The sequence below is a fragment of the Genypterus blacodes genome, unplaced genomic scaffold (assembly GCF_046128005.1).
Source record: "Genypterus blacodes isolate CSIRO-AG114 ecotype Tasmania unplaced genomic scaffold, CSIRO-AGI_Gbla_v1 ptg000012l_1, whole genome shotgun sequence".
In the NCBI taxonomy this organism is placed as follows: domain Eukaryota; kingdom Metazoa; phylum Chordata; class Actinopteri; order Ophidiiformes; family Ophidiidae; genus Genypterus; species Genypterus blacodes.
In genome coordinates, this window is record NW_027466826.1 from 3461677 (window position 1) to 3481076 (window position 19400).

The 19400-nt window shown below is 41.5% G+C and overlaps 1 protein-coding gene across 1 annotated transcript; it reads left to right on the forward strand.

Moving 5' to 3' along the window:
* Positions 1–2414: 2414 nt before the first annotated feature.
* ly6pge (lymphocyte antigen 6 family member pge) lies at positions 2415–3858 on the forward strand. The gene is made up of 3 exons (XM_076165870.1): positions 2415–2427; positions 2581–2697; positions 3665–3858. The coding sequence occupies exons 1-3, from the start codon at positions 2415–2417 to the stop codon at positions 3856–3858; spliced, it is 324 nt and encodes a 107-aa protein (XP_076021985.1).
* Positions 3859–19400: the final 15542 nt, after the last annotated feature.

Here is a 19400-nt window from a genome sequence, read left to right on the forward strand (position 1 = left end):
TTTATCCACACACTTTGAATCTCTTGCTCCTGCGTAGTAGAGTATCTTCTGATGCTTAAGCTGCAGACTCTAGTGGAGGCGCTGTAATCTCCTGTTAAGTGCAGGCATGGATATTAGCTCATCTGGTAGTTCACAGTTTGAGGGTCTTAAAGAGCAACAACCTGCTTTTTTATTGTGTGACCGGGACAACCAGGGACCACCAGCACCATGAGAGCTGTCTGGTACTGCCCGCTCCTCCTCTTAGCTACAGTCTTCCTCTTCCCAACAGACAGTAAGGAATGGATTTTATTCTTTTATACAGTATATGAGCATATGGACGATTCATTCTTTACCTTTTCGCTTTTATGCTTATGTTACACTGTTATATTATCATGTTATGGTTGAATTTCACAGAGAAACCACTTTGAATTGAATTAGCAAAAGAATGGCGCTTGTTACTTTTTTCTCAATAAGAATATAATTAATTTATGGATTTTAAGGCAGGAGTTTGCTGTGTGAAGTGAATGACAAACTAAATAATAATAATATTAGACGAATCATTAACTGTTGTGGCTTTCATACTAAAGACATATTGAATACAGCCCTATAGTCATCATGATCTTTCAGAATATGCATGCATGTCTCATCGATGTAATCAGGTCTTTTGATTATGGATATTTTTTCAAATAAATTTCTAGAGTCAGTCAGTCTGTCAACCCTCTTTCTAAATAGCATGCAATCCCAGCAGCTAATCTTTTAATAGGCCTGGAGGATAATTCTTACCGCACGTGTGTAGATCGACAGCACTATGCAGTTGGATTGGGGTCACTTAGACGCACTAGGACACATTCATATGCCATGTCAGGGAAACAATGAGAGAAAAATAAAAGACCCAACCAAAATCCAAGAAAGAGTTTTGGTTCGATTTCAGCTTTGAAGAAATCTGTTTTTGTATGGTAATGTGCTACAGATGATAACTTGTTCCAGATGCTTAAATGTCTCTATTTCCTTTCTCTTTAATGTTAATTTGTCATGACACTTTGACTCTATCAACATTAATGACTGATGGGCAAAGCATCCTAGGTTAAATCGGGTTGTTTTTGCTCGTAGACATACTGTGCTGCATAGAATGGTTGATGCTTCAGTTCAAAAGTTTCTGTTTGATCCTGTTTCTGAAAAGCCATTTCAGAATTTTGTAAAGAATGAAAGAAGTGTGGAAGATGCTTCAAAAGGCAGTAAAATCTAGAATAACTGCTCTCTTACGGTTTGACTCAGACTTAAAACTAAATTATGCCATAACATAACAGTGGTGGTGATGACCTCAATGTTTACCTCAGTATCATAAGTTTCTGGCATTTTGTCAAAAATGAGTGAAGCACATAAAGTTGGTCAATGAAGGATGCTGTTTGTTGAACATTACAGCTTGAACAGTGTAGCAGGTTTGTTTCCTCTGGTGATCCAGTGAGGTGGGGAGCTCCCAAAGTGACATCATCATGCCTTTTTAAGAGGGAAGTTTCCCCTATATGGATATTTTGGGGCATAACTTAATGTAAATAAGCCTTGTCAAGCACTTGGCACAAGGTATGGGATTCGTTGACCAATGTTAAATACCAATTTTTTACGTGTACCTGCCGTTCTTACAAACAGATGTAGAACCTCGTCTTAGAATTTCAACTACAAATGCTAAAAGCATTGTTACATTATGTAGTTTGCTCTTGTCGTTGATAACAAAACCATAAAGGAAACGATTACATGAGTTCTGCCAGCCTTATTTCCTGGTGGTGCTGTAAGTCGTGATGTCCTCCTCACGCACACTGGGGCCTTCCTGACAAACATCCAGGCAGATTAGACTTGAGTTCCTGCTCTTCACTCTGTAAAAGAAGATTCAGTGGTCGTGCCAACACAATCTGTGCGTGCATTTGTGGGAGCTTTGGGAGCTTTAGGCACGAGAATTCGCTGCGGAAAATGTGCAACTGACATGAAGAGGATTTCACAAGGAATCTCTGGTCAGCCTTTGCTGATCCAGTCAATGGACAGGAGAGACTAATAAAGAGATAATGTATGTTTGAGTAATGTATTTGAAGCTACTTTTGAACATTATCTACACTTTGAATCACATTATTTAAAGGAATGTGCTGTTCACAGTAAGAGTAGCACTGTTTTTCGGTCTCAACATACAAACTCATCTTGATGGTTGACACATCTAATGAGGCTTGATTTATCATAGCTGCAGCTGGTTATTTGGTGTGGGATTGTTTTATTTACACATTCAACTGAAATTCTTGAAAGATTTTTTTTGAATTTTGAAAAGACTTTGAAATAAGATTGGTCTCAGACTTAGTGCTGGCTTATGGTTGATAAGACAGTTTGGAAGAGGCTGAAGGGAATCTGGCATGCATATGTGCTTTGCTACTTGATGAGTGTTAGGAACAGGTATGTTCAGGTCAGGTAACCAGGTGGACAGATGGAGAAAAACAGGCGCTGGGATAAAATAGGGGTTTATAACAAATGCAAAAAGGCTGAGATGACTAATGAGGAGCAGAATCAGATGTCACAATGACAAACTCTGCTGTAGTATCATTTATTTTCTCCCTTCCTCAGGTGAGGCGCTGCAATGCTATGCCTGTATGGGCTCCAATAACGACGACTGCAACCGGCAAGGCTATAAAACGTGTCCCAGCCACTCTGACGCCTGTGCTACAGTCGTAGGCCATGACAGTGAGTGTTAACATTCTTCTATTGTTTTTCCAACTTGGAGAGCGCCTTGTAACCGGGAATAAACATTCACCTAAAATCCTGGATGTATGATGCAATATAAGATAATAGTGAAGCATAGAGGGGGGTGTCACAGTGGAGGACAGGAAGTTGTATGGGAACAACGGCAAACCTCTCAGTCAACAGCCATCTAACTTGAGCTGTTAGGGAGTGAACAGTTTTACTATTCTACCTCATCAATATTCTTAAATAGTATTTTGTGTTGATGCCACAAAGACAAAACCCACTGCATAGAATTATGTGTATGTGCACACGTGTAAGAAGCACAATATGATACTTGAAAATATCTGCAACAGTGAACACGACCTTATATACACCGTCGCCCGTTAAGTTGGCATACAAAATTATTCCAACTTTATGGGCAATAGTGTATTTGTGACTTTGTGGAACTTCTGGAACAAATCATGTGTTTGTACTGACCGTCCACAAGAAGTAAAATAAAACATACAGAGGGCATTATAAGGTCCTATCACAATTACATCATCTTTTCTGTCCTTTCAATTTACTGCCAGAATTATAAATAAAATATAAAATAATCTAATCTAATCTAATCTAATCTTCTAAGCAACAACCTACACGTTAGCTACAAGTTGTATCTTTGTTAATGTGCAACTGAGCATCATTTTTTACCTGGCACATCCCGATCAACATCTGGATTTGGGCCAATCTGTTGATATTCCATTACAAAGACTTGAGATTTGTGTCCAATGTAATGAAAAATTACCTAAAATAAAGAGATAAACAAAACTAATTCCAATGAAAAATAACCTCCCTGGCAGAGATAAAGAATGGAACAAATTGTCTTCTTTACAGAAGCAGCAAAGTCACACACACATTAAATTGGTGCATTGATATGTGCGAGACTATGACAGATACCAGTGTAACCGCTCTGTTTGGCTTTGTCTCTCAGGTGGCGTGATGAAGTCGTGCTCCTACAAGTCTTTCTGCAGCCAGGCCAACAGCCAGGGCTATAGATCTCCAGGGGTCAGAGTTCACTGCTGTTACAGCAACAACTGCAACTTGAAGGGCTCTGCCTGTCTCTTGTCAAGACTCAGCTATCCGTGGCTGCTTCTTCCACTGTTCCTCCACTGGTTTTTGAAGTAGAGCTCTGCACTGCTCTGCCATCCAGTATTCATCAGTTACACAATTGCCAAGGACTATGACCACACTTCTGCTCTTTTGCCTCAGAAATAACCGTCCTTACTACAAGCAATTGCATGCACTGCCCTTTGACTTTGCCCTTTGAGTTACTGTATCAAGGCGGTCAAGTAATTACATACAATACAATAATGTGGGCATTTGTGTGTGACGACATGGATAATTGGGTCCATGCTGGACTGTTACCAGCACTCAAGCAGATGTGTCTTTCAGTGGATATCACTAAGCCAATAATGTATGAAATAATAAGCAGATGTAAGATATTATTTGCTGTCCCCATTAGAGATGAAAGGGCAAGAGTTCATGAGTTCCAGACTTTGTCCTGCTTTGTTTCATGCACAGCCAGATATTCATGCAAGTACAGGATAATAGGTTTGAGACAAAGAGAGCTACCTCTTATGATCACCAGCCATCTGCTGCACCCACCGTCCTAATACTGAGCTGCTCCTATAGTTCAGAGGACCAGACATCCTAATCATTACGGAGCACATAATCCCAGTTTAAGTACTCCAAACATCTCCAAATTGTAGATTAAATGACAGAAGTGGAAATGAACTAAGTGCATTTGCTCAAGTACTGTAGCAAATTTTTAAACGTGTGTATTTTGTTTCGTTTTATCCTTATTTACATACAGAAAAACACATTGAGAAGCAGGAAGTCCTCTTTTATAAATGTACAGAGTTCATAATCAAAGATGTGGAATAATAATTAATAAATAGAAGACAAGAAAAGAAGAGATGAGTAATGTGGTGGAAAAGGATCCGGTGTCAATAAAACTAATAGTCACTAACAGCCATGAGATATTAATGAGTTGGAAAGAGTTTGATGATTGATAATTTGATTTGATTGATGATTGATGTATTTTACAGCAGGACACAAAGGTACAAAGACATAATCAAGTCCTGAGCATTGAGGGATGGTCATGTTATTGACTGTGGCTCCAGAAGTAGTGCCGGCACATCCACTGATTCCATAAATGGCAGGGAAGTGTGTGTGTGTGTGTGTGTGTGTGTGTGTGTGTGTCATGTTACCTCAGGAGTCACTTGCAGTAAATCGTGGCCCCAAATTCTAATCGAATGGCCACAAGTTAATCATTTGAGGCCACAACTTTAACCCACCTATTATTTATCTTGTGGCTATAACTCTTTTTAATAACACAATGATGTCCCCTGCTCTCTTTCCTGTTGTTGGTGCTGAAAAACTGTAGATTTTTGTAACTGTGGCAACCTGTTACTAAAGCCAGTCACTCAGTACCCACATCCCACTGTGAGAAAAGAACTCCAATAAACCGCGGCCTACTTCATCCGTCTTCTACTTACTTACTTATTGTTATTTACAAAGCAGAGGTGCTGGTGGAAGTTGGAGTTGGTGGAAATTCAATATACAATATTTATAATGGAACAGAGACATAACCACAGACAGAATAAGGTGATACTGTTCATGATGTTCTCATTAATCCAGATTAATGATGCACATTTTTCTATCTATCCATCTTCACCATTATTTCTTTAAGCAAACCCGCTTTACAGCATTTGTTTTGCACAGTATATTAACATGACAAAATACTTTTTCATCTATAATATTCCTTTCGGGACCTCCAATTTTGTATGTCGTACTAAGGAGACAATAGTACTTAAAGGAGGGCAGAAGTATGTAGCATGTGATCAGGCACACATGCACACATACCGTACCAAGTCAGATGATAGTGCACCGCATTGATTTAGAAGAGTTCCTTTTATAGAACAGATAATTTAAATGATGTTAGAATACTGTTTTGCTTGAGTGTTCAAGATTAAATCAATCCCAGTGTGTTGTATTTCCTGTAGCAGCCACAGTGAGGCAGTCTAGTCATACTTTTGACTTTTGCTCGTGCAGCCAACTCTATACAGACGATAAGATTCACATGGACTGAACCTGCCTCAGGGATCCTACTGAGAGAGGCTGGAGTCAGTACTCATAACAACTTTTGGATTGATTATTGCTGTCGTCTTTTAAATTGTTAAATCCCTCTCACGCCCTCTTTTTCTTCCTCTGCCCCCTCCCCCTCCCCTCTCCTTTGACAGGCAGGTGTGACAGTGTGAATGGACTGCCCTGGAGGGGGATAGACACTGACCCCAAACCGTGAGTCTCCAGGCCCGTTCAATCTGTCCTGCGTGCTCACGTCCACAGACGGTCAAGTTAGTGGCCCCACATCACAGCAGCCCTCATTAGCTTCATGTGAGAGAGTTCTTTCACCATAATTAGAATCGGAAGGGTGGGTTTGCCAAAAGTTGCAGGGCTGACGGGTCAAGGTGCCGTTGAGGTGCGGGTGGGGTGTCGGTCATGATGCGCCGGGCTTGCCATGCGCTGTGTTGTGTGTGAAATGTCACTTGTTCTTTTCTCCCACAGACATATTGTGGGACAGAGTTTATAATTTGATGGAGGATTTGAAAGTGCAATCATGGCCAAAGCCCCTGCGGAATTGAAGCGTCTCTGGACAATAACTCCAGTCACTGCATTCTCCTGGTTTACAGCATCTGAGTTAAATCTGAAGGTTATCACCATAGCAACTTTGCTGTTTAAATTGGAGTATGTTTAATCCCAATCCTCTGGCATCTGAAGACATTATCACGTCGCTCATCAAAGGAATAAGCCGGCTGCCCTTTACAGCAGAATGTGTGGATGTAACAGGCTGATGAAAACTCTTGTGTACTGTGCTTTCCATCATAAATCTCTGATAAAACCAGTCAAAGTCACACGCAATGACATATCTCTGTTTATTGTTCTTTTCTCACAAAAGAAGGTATATTCATTTTTGCGTGGGTTTTGATCTCTCAGTCTCAAAATATCTTATTGATATCTTATATTAGATATTATTGATATTGCAAATTCATATTTTTTGCACTGGAATTGTTGTTATTATTATTCATCTGTTTGAGCCAACATTGCATTGTTATCATAATATTCACGTCAGATATACTGTGTGTTGAGTGCATGAGCTCTTGATAAGAAAAATTGTATTATAGAAAATTCCCATTTATGACCCTGTATGTGGTTTTCACTTGTTTTTTTGATGAGTTCAACCTGTCACAGGACATTTTCCATAGCTTGAACCAAGGCTGGAATCGACATTTTCTGTGTCTTACTCTGGGAGCAGCAGTTCTCTGTGCTTCGTTTGAAAAGATGTTGCAGCTCTATAGCAGGTGTGTCTTTCCCTCTCTCTCCTTCTCTCTGCCCCTCTGTGTGTGCGAGAGAGAGGGAGAAAGAGAAATGGGGAAATGAGAGAGAGAGAGAGAAAGAGAGAGAGAGAGAGAGACTCAATCGAACACAAGTTGAAGGACAGAAAAGGACAGAAGACATGTTTCTGTGTATGTGTGTGTGTGTGTGTGTGTGTGTGTGTGTGTTTGGGGGAAGCATATGTAATTTGTGTTTTCCTTCATGTTCTCCACAGAAAATAGGCCATGGAGTTCCACATTCAAAAATGATGAAAAAGTCAGTATTTTTTACCTGAACACCACATGAGGGGTGAGAGATGAATCAAATTGGAATATGACAATATAATTACAAAAGCCAATGAAACTCAAGTAACAGTCACAAAAATCAAGCAGCACCATATGAGTTTTCTTAGTCGGTAATAATCAGTCTTTGTGTTCTGTGGAGATGATGATGTCACACATTTAGCTCCGCCCACACCGCACATGAACTCATGAACTCATGAACCAGGATTCCAGGCTCTACTGTAGGACAGCTCCCCCTGCGGTGATACAACGTCATTTGTCTGGAAACGCAGAGCTGTGGTTTGAATCCCACAAAGTAACAAAACAATAAAAAGACTAAATGCGTCGCAGCGATCAAACTTTAAATCACCGGTCCGCTTTCATCCAAAACGACAGCCGACATCAATGATTTGGAGCAATGAGTGCAGTAACAAACAAACACATCCAGGTTAAAAGAACACACACTGTTCAGCATCAAATACCATTGTGAGTCGGGAACAAAAGGGCTTGGGGGGGGAATGAGAGCGTGCGAGATGATGGCTGTGTTTACAAGTGCCCCGGTCCTGACTGGTCGGCCTGGGTTCAGCCAGCGGTCACCGGTTCTGGGGTCTCTGGGTCTCTGGTCTTTTTTTTTGAAAAAGATCTGTGAAGCAGAATTAAAGTGATCTACCTCCGGACTCCAGACCATCAGGGCTTTGAAACTGGGAAGAGGAGAGATACAGAGAGGGAGGGGAGGTGAGGGGAGGAGGGGGAGCACTAAAGAGGGAGCCAGGGGAAAGAGGAGAAGGAGAATTATGTGTAATGAGTGTGTTCCCCTGCCTGAGCTACTTTGAAATGTAACTAAATGGCCCACCTTCTGTGCGGCCAGACTCTGGCTCAAGGGCAGCTAGGAACCCACTGACAGGAGCTGAAACTGACAGGAAACACAGGCCACAGACTGCAGAATATGCTCAGCGTGTCTGAGCATGGATTACACTTGATCTCATAAACATCTTCAAGAAATGTACTGCCGAGCGATTAGCATGGAAGTAACGTTCTTGAGATGAAAGAACACTAAGCCATTCGGTTCAACTAAATCCCTCCTATGTGGATTAGTTCCAATGAAACACTTTATCTGCTTTTACCTGAGGTTCCTTCTGTAATTAACAGCTTGCATTAAGCTAATGAACAACTGAGTTTACTTGCTGAGCGAGTGATTATTATGTCTAACATATTAGTGCAGGACCTGGAATGTTCCATGGAGTGCAGATGACTTTATGTGCGTGGAACATAATGATTAGAAACTCAGCCCCTGCTGTAGCTGAGGCTAAAATAGCTCCAACTAAAGCATGCCTCTGAAACTAATCACTAGCTGTGTTTCCACTCCAAGTCCTATGCAAAACATAAGGCAAATCTATGGAGAATAACTCAATTTAAATGTGAATCGGCAGTGGTTCCATTAAATGATGCTATGTGAAAAGGATCAATAAGAATAAAAACATTCATAATAATGAATGATAATACATTTTAATAAATGTTCCTTTTGCGCTCTTGCTGTCCATCTAGCATGTCTGTAACATCTTCATCCAGTTAATGTGCTAAAACATTAAAGGAATAATACAATGTCCTGCAAAGCATAGTTAGTAGTTAGTTATCAATCGCAATAACAAGTAAAAACAATTTATGCCTTCTGGAAACACAAAACATTTCACACTTTAAAATGTTCCTGTGTAAACAACATGTGACGAAGCTGTTCTACCCTTGAATACATTCCAAGTACACACGCTTTGTGCCAACATACAGCAGCTACAACTCGCACCATATGTTCTGTAACACACACACACACACACACACACACACACACACACACACACACACACACACACACACACACACACACACACACACTACACACACACATCCCCTCTCTTGAGCTGTTTGCAACATTTCTGTATGAGCCAAAGCTGAGGTGCAAACTGTCTATTTTCGTTTTCCCCTATGGAATAAACAAACACAGCAGGAATATACAGAGAGAGCACCTGTGACTACTTTGTTACCTTATTACAACATTTCTTCTAATTCCATCTGTGCAAGACAAACAAGATCTGAACCTCTGTGTTTGGACTTTGTTAGCAATTAAGTGTGATGAGTGACTTCATACAAATTTTAGAATAATTACTTTTTTAAAGGTGATTCTATTTATTTCTAATCTATTTTTTTCTTCATCAATCAAACAGTGTTATGCATTAAACTAGTATTTTGTCGACACATCCACTACGTCTGATACTAGTGGGGGGAATGCTGGTACACTTTTGTGGTTGTTGCCAGTCTATGGTCTGTTGTCATTCAGTGTGCACACAGCAGTGGTGCAGCATGTGAGAGCTTTGTTCCACGTTGTTCCAGCATTGCAAATGGTTCAATATAAACCTCTAAAAGACAGAAAATGACTTCATGTATATCACGTTTACTTTAATAGTGAATAAATGATGTCATGTGGTAAATATTTTTTGTGATTGTGATTTTTTCATAAATTCAAATCTGACATTCCCGCCAAGATGTCACAGGTCGTCTGAGGAAGTGTTGTTAGGGCTCCTCCTGCCCTATAGGTGGCAGCATGTATAGTCTTTACCAGTCTGTAGACCACAAACTATACTACTGAGGAAAGAGTTAAGTTTTTAAGGTGAACAAACATTAAAAGATAATGGAAGAAAATGATGATGGCTTTTTGCATTTTGAATTATTGGAATTGTTGTTCATAAACTCTGCTCTTATTACCCTTCATTACCTTATTTTCTTCTTAGTTTTTGAAATTCATAGACAATAACAAAAACACAACTCAAGATTCTGTCCCCTCGGAGCCAAAAGTTTCAATTACATTTTTTATTGGTTTGCTTTTTAATGTCGCACAGTGCTTTGAAAACTTGTTGTCATCTTCGCTCTACCATTTTGTCAGATTTTTATGCTTGACCCTGGCAGGTTTTACATTCTAAACTAATTGGCTTGTTCCCACCTTGAAAACGGCGAGGATCAAATCTAAGCAGCAGCTATGCAAAGGAAAGGCTCTATAGTCGAGGTCGACGGCTGACTGGTGGGGCTGGCTGAGTTGAGCGACTGTAGAGACGAGAGAGGATAACAAAAGAGAAAGAGAGGAAAGCAGACCTTGGAGCCAAAACCAAATCACATCAGTTACCGCTGCGCCCTGGGGTGAGGGCAGGCTCAGTCAGCCGTACCATACAACTGGGATAATTAGTTTTGGAAAGGAATATCAACTGATATAATTGAGCATTCTCCACTAATGAAGATCCTCTGTGTTGTCACTGTTGAGGCGCTAATTGACGGGAGAGGAATGGGTGGCGGGCAACCGGGTGAGGGGGTGGGGGTGGGGGTGCACAGGATGTGATAGTGAAAGTGCTGCCCACGCTGGCAAACAAAACCTTTTCAGACGTGTTGACCTCTAGAAACAGGTTTTAGTTAGTCATCAATGACTCTGTGTCTGCTTTCATACACACATTATATGACATGGGTTGGGTATATAAGCTCAGGGGAGGCCACATGATGGGGGTGGAAGGAGTTTAAGGGGAGTTTAGGGGTTGCACAGGTCGTGTCGGGAGTTTCGATTGAGGGAAGTGGAGGGTCCAGAATTTACGGAGGGGGTGTGTGTGTGAGGAGGGGTCGTGGTGAAATCAGTTGAGGGGATAATAGGAAAGCAAATTGGTTTTGACAAGTCTGGGGAGCTGGAAGTAATGCAGTCTTTTTAAAGAGGAGATGAGGGAATATCCAGCAAAAGCATGAGATAATCAGTGGTACCATTCAGGAGCGGGGTGAGGGGAAGGACCTGCGCCAGAACACGAGGCCTGCTGGTGACCCCTTGGAGACTGCAGAACAGGGTCATGTCTCACCAATAGGGGGCGGCAGGATGAAAGCGAAGTTGTCTGTTTAATTAAGGTGACAGCTGTGTCACTCTTTCAACGCTTTGTTGTGTTATATTGAAAATGTATAGGAACAGATTAGAATTATTGCATGACTGGGAGAGCAATTATTATTAAACACTCAAGGTGTTAATCTGTAATTAATCATCTAAATCAAGCGATGGAATACAGCGATTGTATCATGGCTGCAGCTGTTCCACCCACTACTCCCCTGATCTTCCACTGAAGTGGAACTGACAGATATTGTAAAAATTGTAAAACATTTGCTCACAAAAGAGTGATTGGGTTGTCAATTGGGTTTTCAATGTTCTTCAAATAGTTTTACACAGCCTTTAACTCGTCCAGAAATGCAGTCAATCTGTCTAAAAAAAACTTTTCTTCCACACCTCAGTATTATCAAAACCCTGGCTACGGCCTTGATTTTTATGTTTGAACTTTCAGTCATCCTTGCTCATTGTGCAAGTCATCATTTGTATTTATGTCAGACATCGAGCCAGACAGAGCGATGAAAGGCAAAAGTACAGACAGACAGTACAGATTCACTATCTGCTCTCATTTGCTTGGAGAATCAGGCTCCGTCCCAAACAGCAGGCTGCCTGCCAGATTAGCTGCACTGGCAGCCGGCAGACAGACGGCTCACAGCAGCCAGCAAGGAGGCAGACTGACACACAGCGACCAGCATAAGGTGTTTGAACACAGACAGAGGATTAACAGAGTCCTGGGTGTGGAGGTGATGGTAAATAAAATATCAAACAGGCCTGAACCGCAGCCAGCAGGTCCAAACTGACAAATGTTTTCACACTCACTTCAAATGAATGTCTGCACGTATTGGAATCATGGTTCAACTTTATGCTATCCAACGTCCTGGATCTGATATAATATGGAGAACAGGAGTGAATGCAGTCGGGCTTTTACATTGTCAAGGATTTCAACAGTGGAATAGGAATGGTGGAGCTGGTGACATATTCTTGGGATGATCTTTTGTAGAGCTGAAATTGAAAATTCCCGTGGGTGTCAAGGTGGACAGAGCTGGATGTAAACGGACGAGATAAAGTCGTATTCACGGCGTACCTGATGACACCTGCATGGCTTGATCGGTCCTCCTCAGATAGCATCGCGTCTATACAGCAGAAGAAAGACACACTCGGGTCTGAAGGGAGAAAAAAGCGTCAACCTCGCAACCTCTTCGTGATTCATTCACAGCACAATTTGCTGTGACATCAACCTTGACAATAAATAAATGAATAAAAAAAACAAACACTTTCCAATGAACACTCCATGTCAATGAAGTACAAAAATCACACTTAGTATAGTGACGATGAATTTAGATTAATCTGTTGGGTTTCATAAAGATTCATTTTGAATAAACTCATAAAGGAGCATGTAATGTGAATTTGTCTGAAATTATAAGCAACACTTGAATTTGAGATGACAAATGTAAATGTTTGTTTAATCTGAACAGATCAGCAGATTATTGAGGCCTACAGCATCGGGGAAGTTTGACAGGAAAAAAACTTTTGAGGTCCCAAAAGGAAATAGTAATTTAGATGTGAAATAGTGTTACATTTCTGCCGTTCATTGCCCAAACCCCATCTATCTACTACGCCAGGCAGGTAAGGAAAAAACTGACAATTCAGTGAAATGATTTGACCCAGGTCAACATCACAGGCTGCCGTGAACAGCTCAATATATTATCACTTGGTTGCAGCCAAGCTTATTATTTTCCCTGAAAAGGCACCACCTGACCATGCCTGACGCTATTTATTGCCAGTCAATTCTGTACGTTTCTTCTCTGTGGAATTATATTCATGTTTCTGTTGTATTCACACCCGAAAACCAATAAGCCGCTGCGATAACGTGACTGAAAGGAGGCAAACAGAAGAAGAAGCCTGCTCCTCAGTTCCATTGCAGTAGCCTCCTCCATGTTTTCCATGTGGCTTCATATCCGTTCACATTAGTGCAGCAAAGTAGCTGCAAGAATCAGCACGCGGTCAACTGTGGCACGGGGGGGTGGGGGGGCGGAAAGAAGAAAAATATTTAAGGCCTTGCTCCCTCTGTCAGCTTTCACCTCTTTTCCCTCCTTTTTCTTGTTTTCACAGCCCTTAATCCTGGCGGCTCCAACGCGGAGCGGTCACAGGTTTTGACAGCAGACTGTAATGACCTAAGCTGTTCTCTGTGGGGAGTGAGGAGGGGAGTTGGTGTGTGCGCCTGAGGAGGAGGAGGAGGAAGGTTTAATGAGAGGTTACTCCGCATCTCTTTTCAGGTTTAATGCAGCAAGTGTACACACAACATGTTTGGAACTGCGCTGGCAGTGGGGAAATACTCTTAATCAAAGAATAGCACTTAATAATATAGAGTGTACACAACTCACTACTCACTATATAGGGACTTATGTATTGGAGAAGTACCTGCAGTATAAATATCTATTTTAGATTTTATTTCAGGTCCTTGCTGTCAGTCTCTTTGTTTTCAGTTTGTGTAATATGAGGTGGTGGGTAGCTCTTGGTTAATGATCATTCATTGTTTTTATGTCGCATTTTGGGATTGTTTGAGGCCAAAAGTATATTAATCCTTTACTGTATTAGTAATTTTTTGGACTAGAAGCACCGTGACCTTGCCTTATTCTCTGTGACAAACAACATATTTCCAGTGAATAATCCACTTCTCTCATGCCCTTGGCCAGTGTATTGCATCAGTTTGACCCAAAACGTTCATGTTTACTGTCATGCAGCAGGTTTTCTGTCGTCTCAAAGAAAAAAGAAAGAAACATTTCCATTCATGTTGGCTGATTAGATTTCCTCTCTGTCTCTGCTTGATTGATATATTACAGCTCACTGTTCATGAACTTGTGACTCTTTCAATTTTATACTTGTACATAATGCAATGTATTTTCATGACCTCAGTATGTTCATTCAACTTCAACCTGAATAGAGGAGAATGAGCCAGAATCACTGTAAACACCTGTGATGTTGTCCGTCTGTGTTTTGTACTCCTTATGCAGCTTTTCAGTCAAGGAATCTGCTGCATCCAACAACCATCATGAGACACGAGTTTATGATATTAATTGTGATTTGTTTCACCCCTTTACTGCACAAAATGAAGTTTGAGAAGGAAAGTTTTTAAAAGTTGGCATATGAAAATTACAATGAGTGTATAATGTAATGCTTTATTTCAGTTTAAACGGTTCAGCACTATATTACAGGTTAAGGCTGCGATCAGGTATAGGAGGATCTAATTTTCTCCTTCACAGATGAAATAAGCGGGTGGGAAAGTCTCATGTAACGCTAACAGCTCAATGTTTCAAGGAGCACTTTGTTCTGTTTCTGTGCTTCTGTTGCCATGCAACTGTTGTAATCCTATGTAAAAAAAAAACCCCTAAGAAATGACAATATAAGAAAGAAATATCTTTGCACACACCAACACACCAGGTACACATTTGATTATTGGTGTGTTGGTGTGTGAATATAGAACATTATTACTCACTGTTAAGCAATCCATCCATTTCCCCCCAATTATCCGTGTCACAGTGTGCTAAGCAAGGGAGCCCAGATGTCCCTGTCCCGAAGCTTCTTTCTCCAGCTTCTCTGGGGAGATTCAAACACGTTCCCAGGGCGGTTGGGATTTGTAATCCCTCCAGCATACTTTGGGCCTGGGCCTGCCTGGTGGTCTCCTCCGAGATAGGCTACCAGATACACCAATAGACATGGATCAGCAAGGAAATAGGAATAGGTTCTACCCTGGGTGATACTCATCCATCAACCAAATGATGTTACAATCAGTTCATAACTTTAAAACTCAGCCAACTCCAAATACACTAAGTAAATGAATAAACCAACCAAACCAACAGACACATTCAATTCAACACATCCTTGGCAAAAGTAATAACCAAGTCACAGCCTAAAGCAGCAATTTGTAATAATGCAGTGCTGAACAACACCAAGAGTTTGTATTTGATACATTTGTACATATACATTGAATACGTTTAAAGAAAATGTGTCAATATGTTTTACTTATGTACATTTCATCCATTAATTTAGCACAAGATTTTGCAAATGTGTTCCACTTCATATCAGTTACACGTTGCTACACACCCTGCAGTCTCAGCTGAAGGTTCACACGGTCGTCTAAACCCTCTTTGGTTAAGCTTTAAAAAAACATTGTTGTCCAGCTAAAACAAAAGGGATGAAGACATGTACATAGTTACGTGGTCAAATGTAACAAATGCCCAGCAACCTTATTATGCTTGATGCATATGTTACTGTTAAATACCCTTAATTAGCCTATAGTCCTCTATGCAAATATTTCAGTGTTGAATCTCACTTTTGAAGGATTAATTGGCTTTAATGCAATTGTTTTATGACCCCCAGCTACTAAAAAGCTATAAATGTGCATACACTAAAATGTGTGATATTAAGGAATGCTGACGGGATGGAACTTCAGTCGCAAACTGATGCATTTTGAAATTCTTTTAACACAGAATATAATAAAATGTGAGCTTCATCTCATTAGTTTCTATCCCTCTCCAGGATGGGTGAACGTCCCATCTCCTTATTATTAAGACCCCAGCCGACACGCCTATGCAAACTATAACACTGAATAGACCTGCATTTCAGATTACAAAGACTTGATCCCCCGGGAAAGGAAAAAAACCAAGTCCCAATATGAGATAGTGAACTGCAGACTTAACCCTGTCCCGCTCCATATACCAATCAAGTAGATAAATAAAGGTTTAATTAAGAAATGCTCCTCACTGGGGTTATTGGGGTTGGGGGTTGGTGATGACTGAGTGGGGGAAGGGAAATGTGTGAGGCACTTTGGAAAAGAGAGGGAATACTTGAGCTTCACCTATGGAATAAAGCACAAAAAAGGGATATTGATGAATTATCCATCTTCTAAAAGTCCACAGGCTATTAAATCCCAAACGGCATTAATAATGAAAAAATAATTTAAAGGAAATTTAAATGGAAATAAAAACATACAGAAAAAGCATCACAGCCTGGTCATTAAGTAAATAAAATAAAATAATCAATTCAATTATTTTTTTTTACGATTGATTATTCTTCCCTAAGTGCCGAATGCATCTTGCAGGTGCGGCATCAAGATAACTTGCTGTGGAAAATCATAATAATAGAATAATAGAGTAATTCTCTTCATGAACAAAATTACATTTAGCTTTATCAGGGTGAGTCAGGAATGGTAATGTGCGTGTTTGTGGTGTCCTCTCACACCAGACACGTCAGACAAACACAATCCAATCTGTTATAAGCTTGATATTATAATTTGAATGTTTTCATATGCCTCAGTCAATCAATCATTCACATTTAATGAAAAAAATTTGAAAAGCTGCAGAATTGATTTCTTTATAATTGGTAAAAACACGAGACAAACCAAGAAAATGCTTAAAATGGCAGAGGCAGAAGATGATTCTTCATCATTTCCATATTGTTCATCATTTTCATACATTCAGTATATGGGAAAGTGAAATAATAACAACAATTGATTGCGGATGTGAGATACGTAAGCGATGATGTGTTGTCAGCGGATGATTATGGTGGAAAATAAAGGTTGAAGTGTGATGTGACGCACAGTTGGAAAGATGCAGTTCAGTTCTGATGATTTAACTAGCTGGGAAAAAAACGAGGTGTTTTTCAATGATTACACTCGTCTAACTTGTCATGAAAGAATCCAGGTCAGAACTCTGTATGCAAAAGTCTTTATTTCCAAGGTGAGAATAACTTAAATTTCCCTCATCACACGTCTGAGCATCCTTGCCGATTTCCACTTTGATAGTTATCACAAAACACACCTTGAGTGAACTCAGAATTGACATATAGTGAAAGTCAGCCTGTTCAGTCATGCTTGCAAATGAACTCACACCTCTCTTACTGTCAGCCTCTTTATCATTGCCTCATACACACATACATGTACCACCACGTTCAGTCAGTTGCTCAAACCGAGCATTGTGTGGTCAGATGCCACTGATGTGTGTCACACAATTTATGGACCTGCTTGCTTCTAAGTGGCCTTTTAAGATGTTCTGCTGAGCCATTAGTAGCTCTTCAACATAAAAAGTCACCATTTAGCTGAAACGCTGAGTTGTGCCTGTGCCCTTAAAGGCTGAGGGTAGTTGCAAGACTCAAAGTAGGTCAGTTCTTTATGAAGCGTGTGTTTAGGCAGAGATACAGTGTATGCTTAAGTATGCCTGAGTGTGCAAGAGTGTAACAAAAACAGTGGGAGTTGGAAGAAGCGAACAAATGGACGTGCCGGCCTTTGCCTGAGGTAGCTATGGTCCTCCATGTGTTGCAGGCCCGTCTCCTGGCTTTTCCGTCCCTGCATCATATCCACCCGGGGGCCCCTGGAGTCCGAGTGACCCACCTCCATCCTCCATCCTCCGTCCCTCCATCTCCGTCCACAGCCACGCTACGTGTAGCACGCTGCTGCCCCGGGCCACGGCTGACTTTCTCTGCAGTTTGCCATGATGTAGCGCTCTGTGCAGACAAGCCCACTATTCTCTTCCTCTCCTCCGTCCCCTCAGAGAGAGGGAGAGCTAAGGTTGACCGATTTAACAGCTGCTGGGTAATGCACTTAGAAAGTCATTTGTTAAAATCTAATTGATCGCTCCATTTCCACCTCTACACTCTGAATGTTCTATTCGCTGCATGAGCGTGTCTGAACAACAACAGATGCTGTCTGTCCTATGGAAGCAGACCAAAGGGCACAGAGTGGCAGCTCACGATGATACATGATATACATTGTAGTCCTGTTTAACATCTTACAAATATAATTAGTTTTTATGACTTTAATAATACAGATGCTGTGGTACAGCTTACACCACCTTGAGTTATCTTGTACTCTTTATGAAGAACAATGACAGTGATACCAAGTGCAGCTGAGGTTTGCTGTTGTATCCCACAATAATCTGTTTCTCATACTCCATCTTATTTTGTCATACAGCATCTTACTGTTCACTGACATTGAAACAACACTCCTCTCAGGGGAAGGAGCGTCCTTGCTCACCCTTTTCAGAGACCTTTCCTCTCCGTCTCATTTTCACCTCCAGGACCAGGAGGCGTCACCAGGAGATATAAACAGCGAGCAGGCAGCTGAGTTCTTGCTCCCTATATGTCATGTACCAGCAGCTACATCTGCCCCCTGGCACTCTGGACCCCAAGGAGCCAGCGGGGTGCAAAAACCAGCTAACCAAAGCGTGGCTGGCCATGTGACAACAAGATCAGGGCAACGCCTGTGGTCTGTGCACCAGAGAGCCACTTAAACTGCAATCATTTCACATCAAAGCAATCAGCCACCAGCCCAGGGCGCAATTCTCACCTGCTGAGCTGCGAGACTGCAAGCACGTCTGCGGACATTCACGACCCCGCCCTCCCCGCTCTCTCACCTCGCTCCAGCCTGTCACTGAGACCTCAGATCACGAACGCCACCGTACTCTTACCTACATATCAGCGGCGCTTTGTGCATGTTGAGTGCCTGCCAACCAAACGTGCTCAACGAGAGGCTGCTGTTCCCTGTACATTACTGGCAGAGAGCAAGTAGCTAATTATAAAACCACTCTGGGTGCCAAGTTGTTCCTCAGCATAGCTGCTGTGCTGCTCCATGCAGAGAGGGGAAAATGAGCCTGTCAGCCCTGTCCCAAGTTGCTATGATGAGTGCAAATGAGGTAAGGCCCTGGAAGCCTCTCGGGGAGCTCCACAAGGGGAGGTGGCGCTAGAGGGTGTGTAAATACACACACACATAGCACACAGTGCACATAGACTGATGGCACTGATTTCTGAGCTGTCACCCAAAGTGGGTCAATATGTGACAAACAAGAGGGACCTTCAGATCCCTGTGCCAGCCAGCGTGGTGTGATGGACCAACAGGTCTGTGGCACGCTGGGGCTCGGCTCATACACTCCAAAACCCACAGAACACACACACACAAGTATTTTTAGGCTGTGATGAATTATTATATATAAAGCATGTGTGATATCAACATCCTTGCTGTATTACTGTGTTGTGCCTCTGGTGTTAAAAAGATTACAGTCCTTTGCTTGTGAGAGCACAGCTGTGTTATGAGCAATCAGGTGCTGTCTCCCATCAAAGCTGGG

Coding starts and splice junctions, on each gene's coding strand:
- ly6pge (XM_076165870.1), top strand. Junction 2,698..3,664: donor TACAGTCGTAGGCCATGACA/GTGAGTGTTAAC, acceptor TTTGTCTCTCAG/GTGGCGTGATGAAGTCGTGC.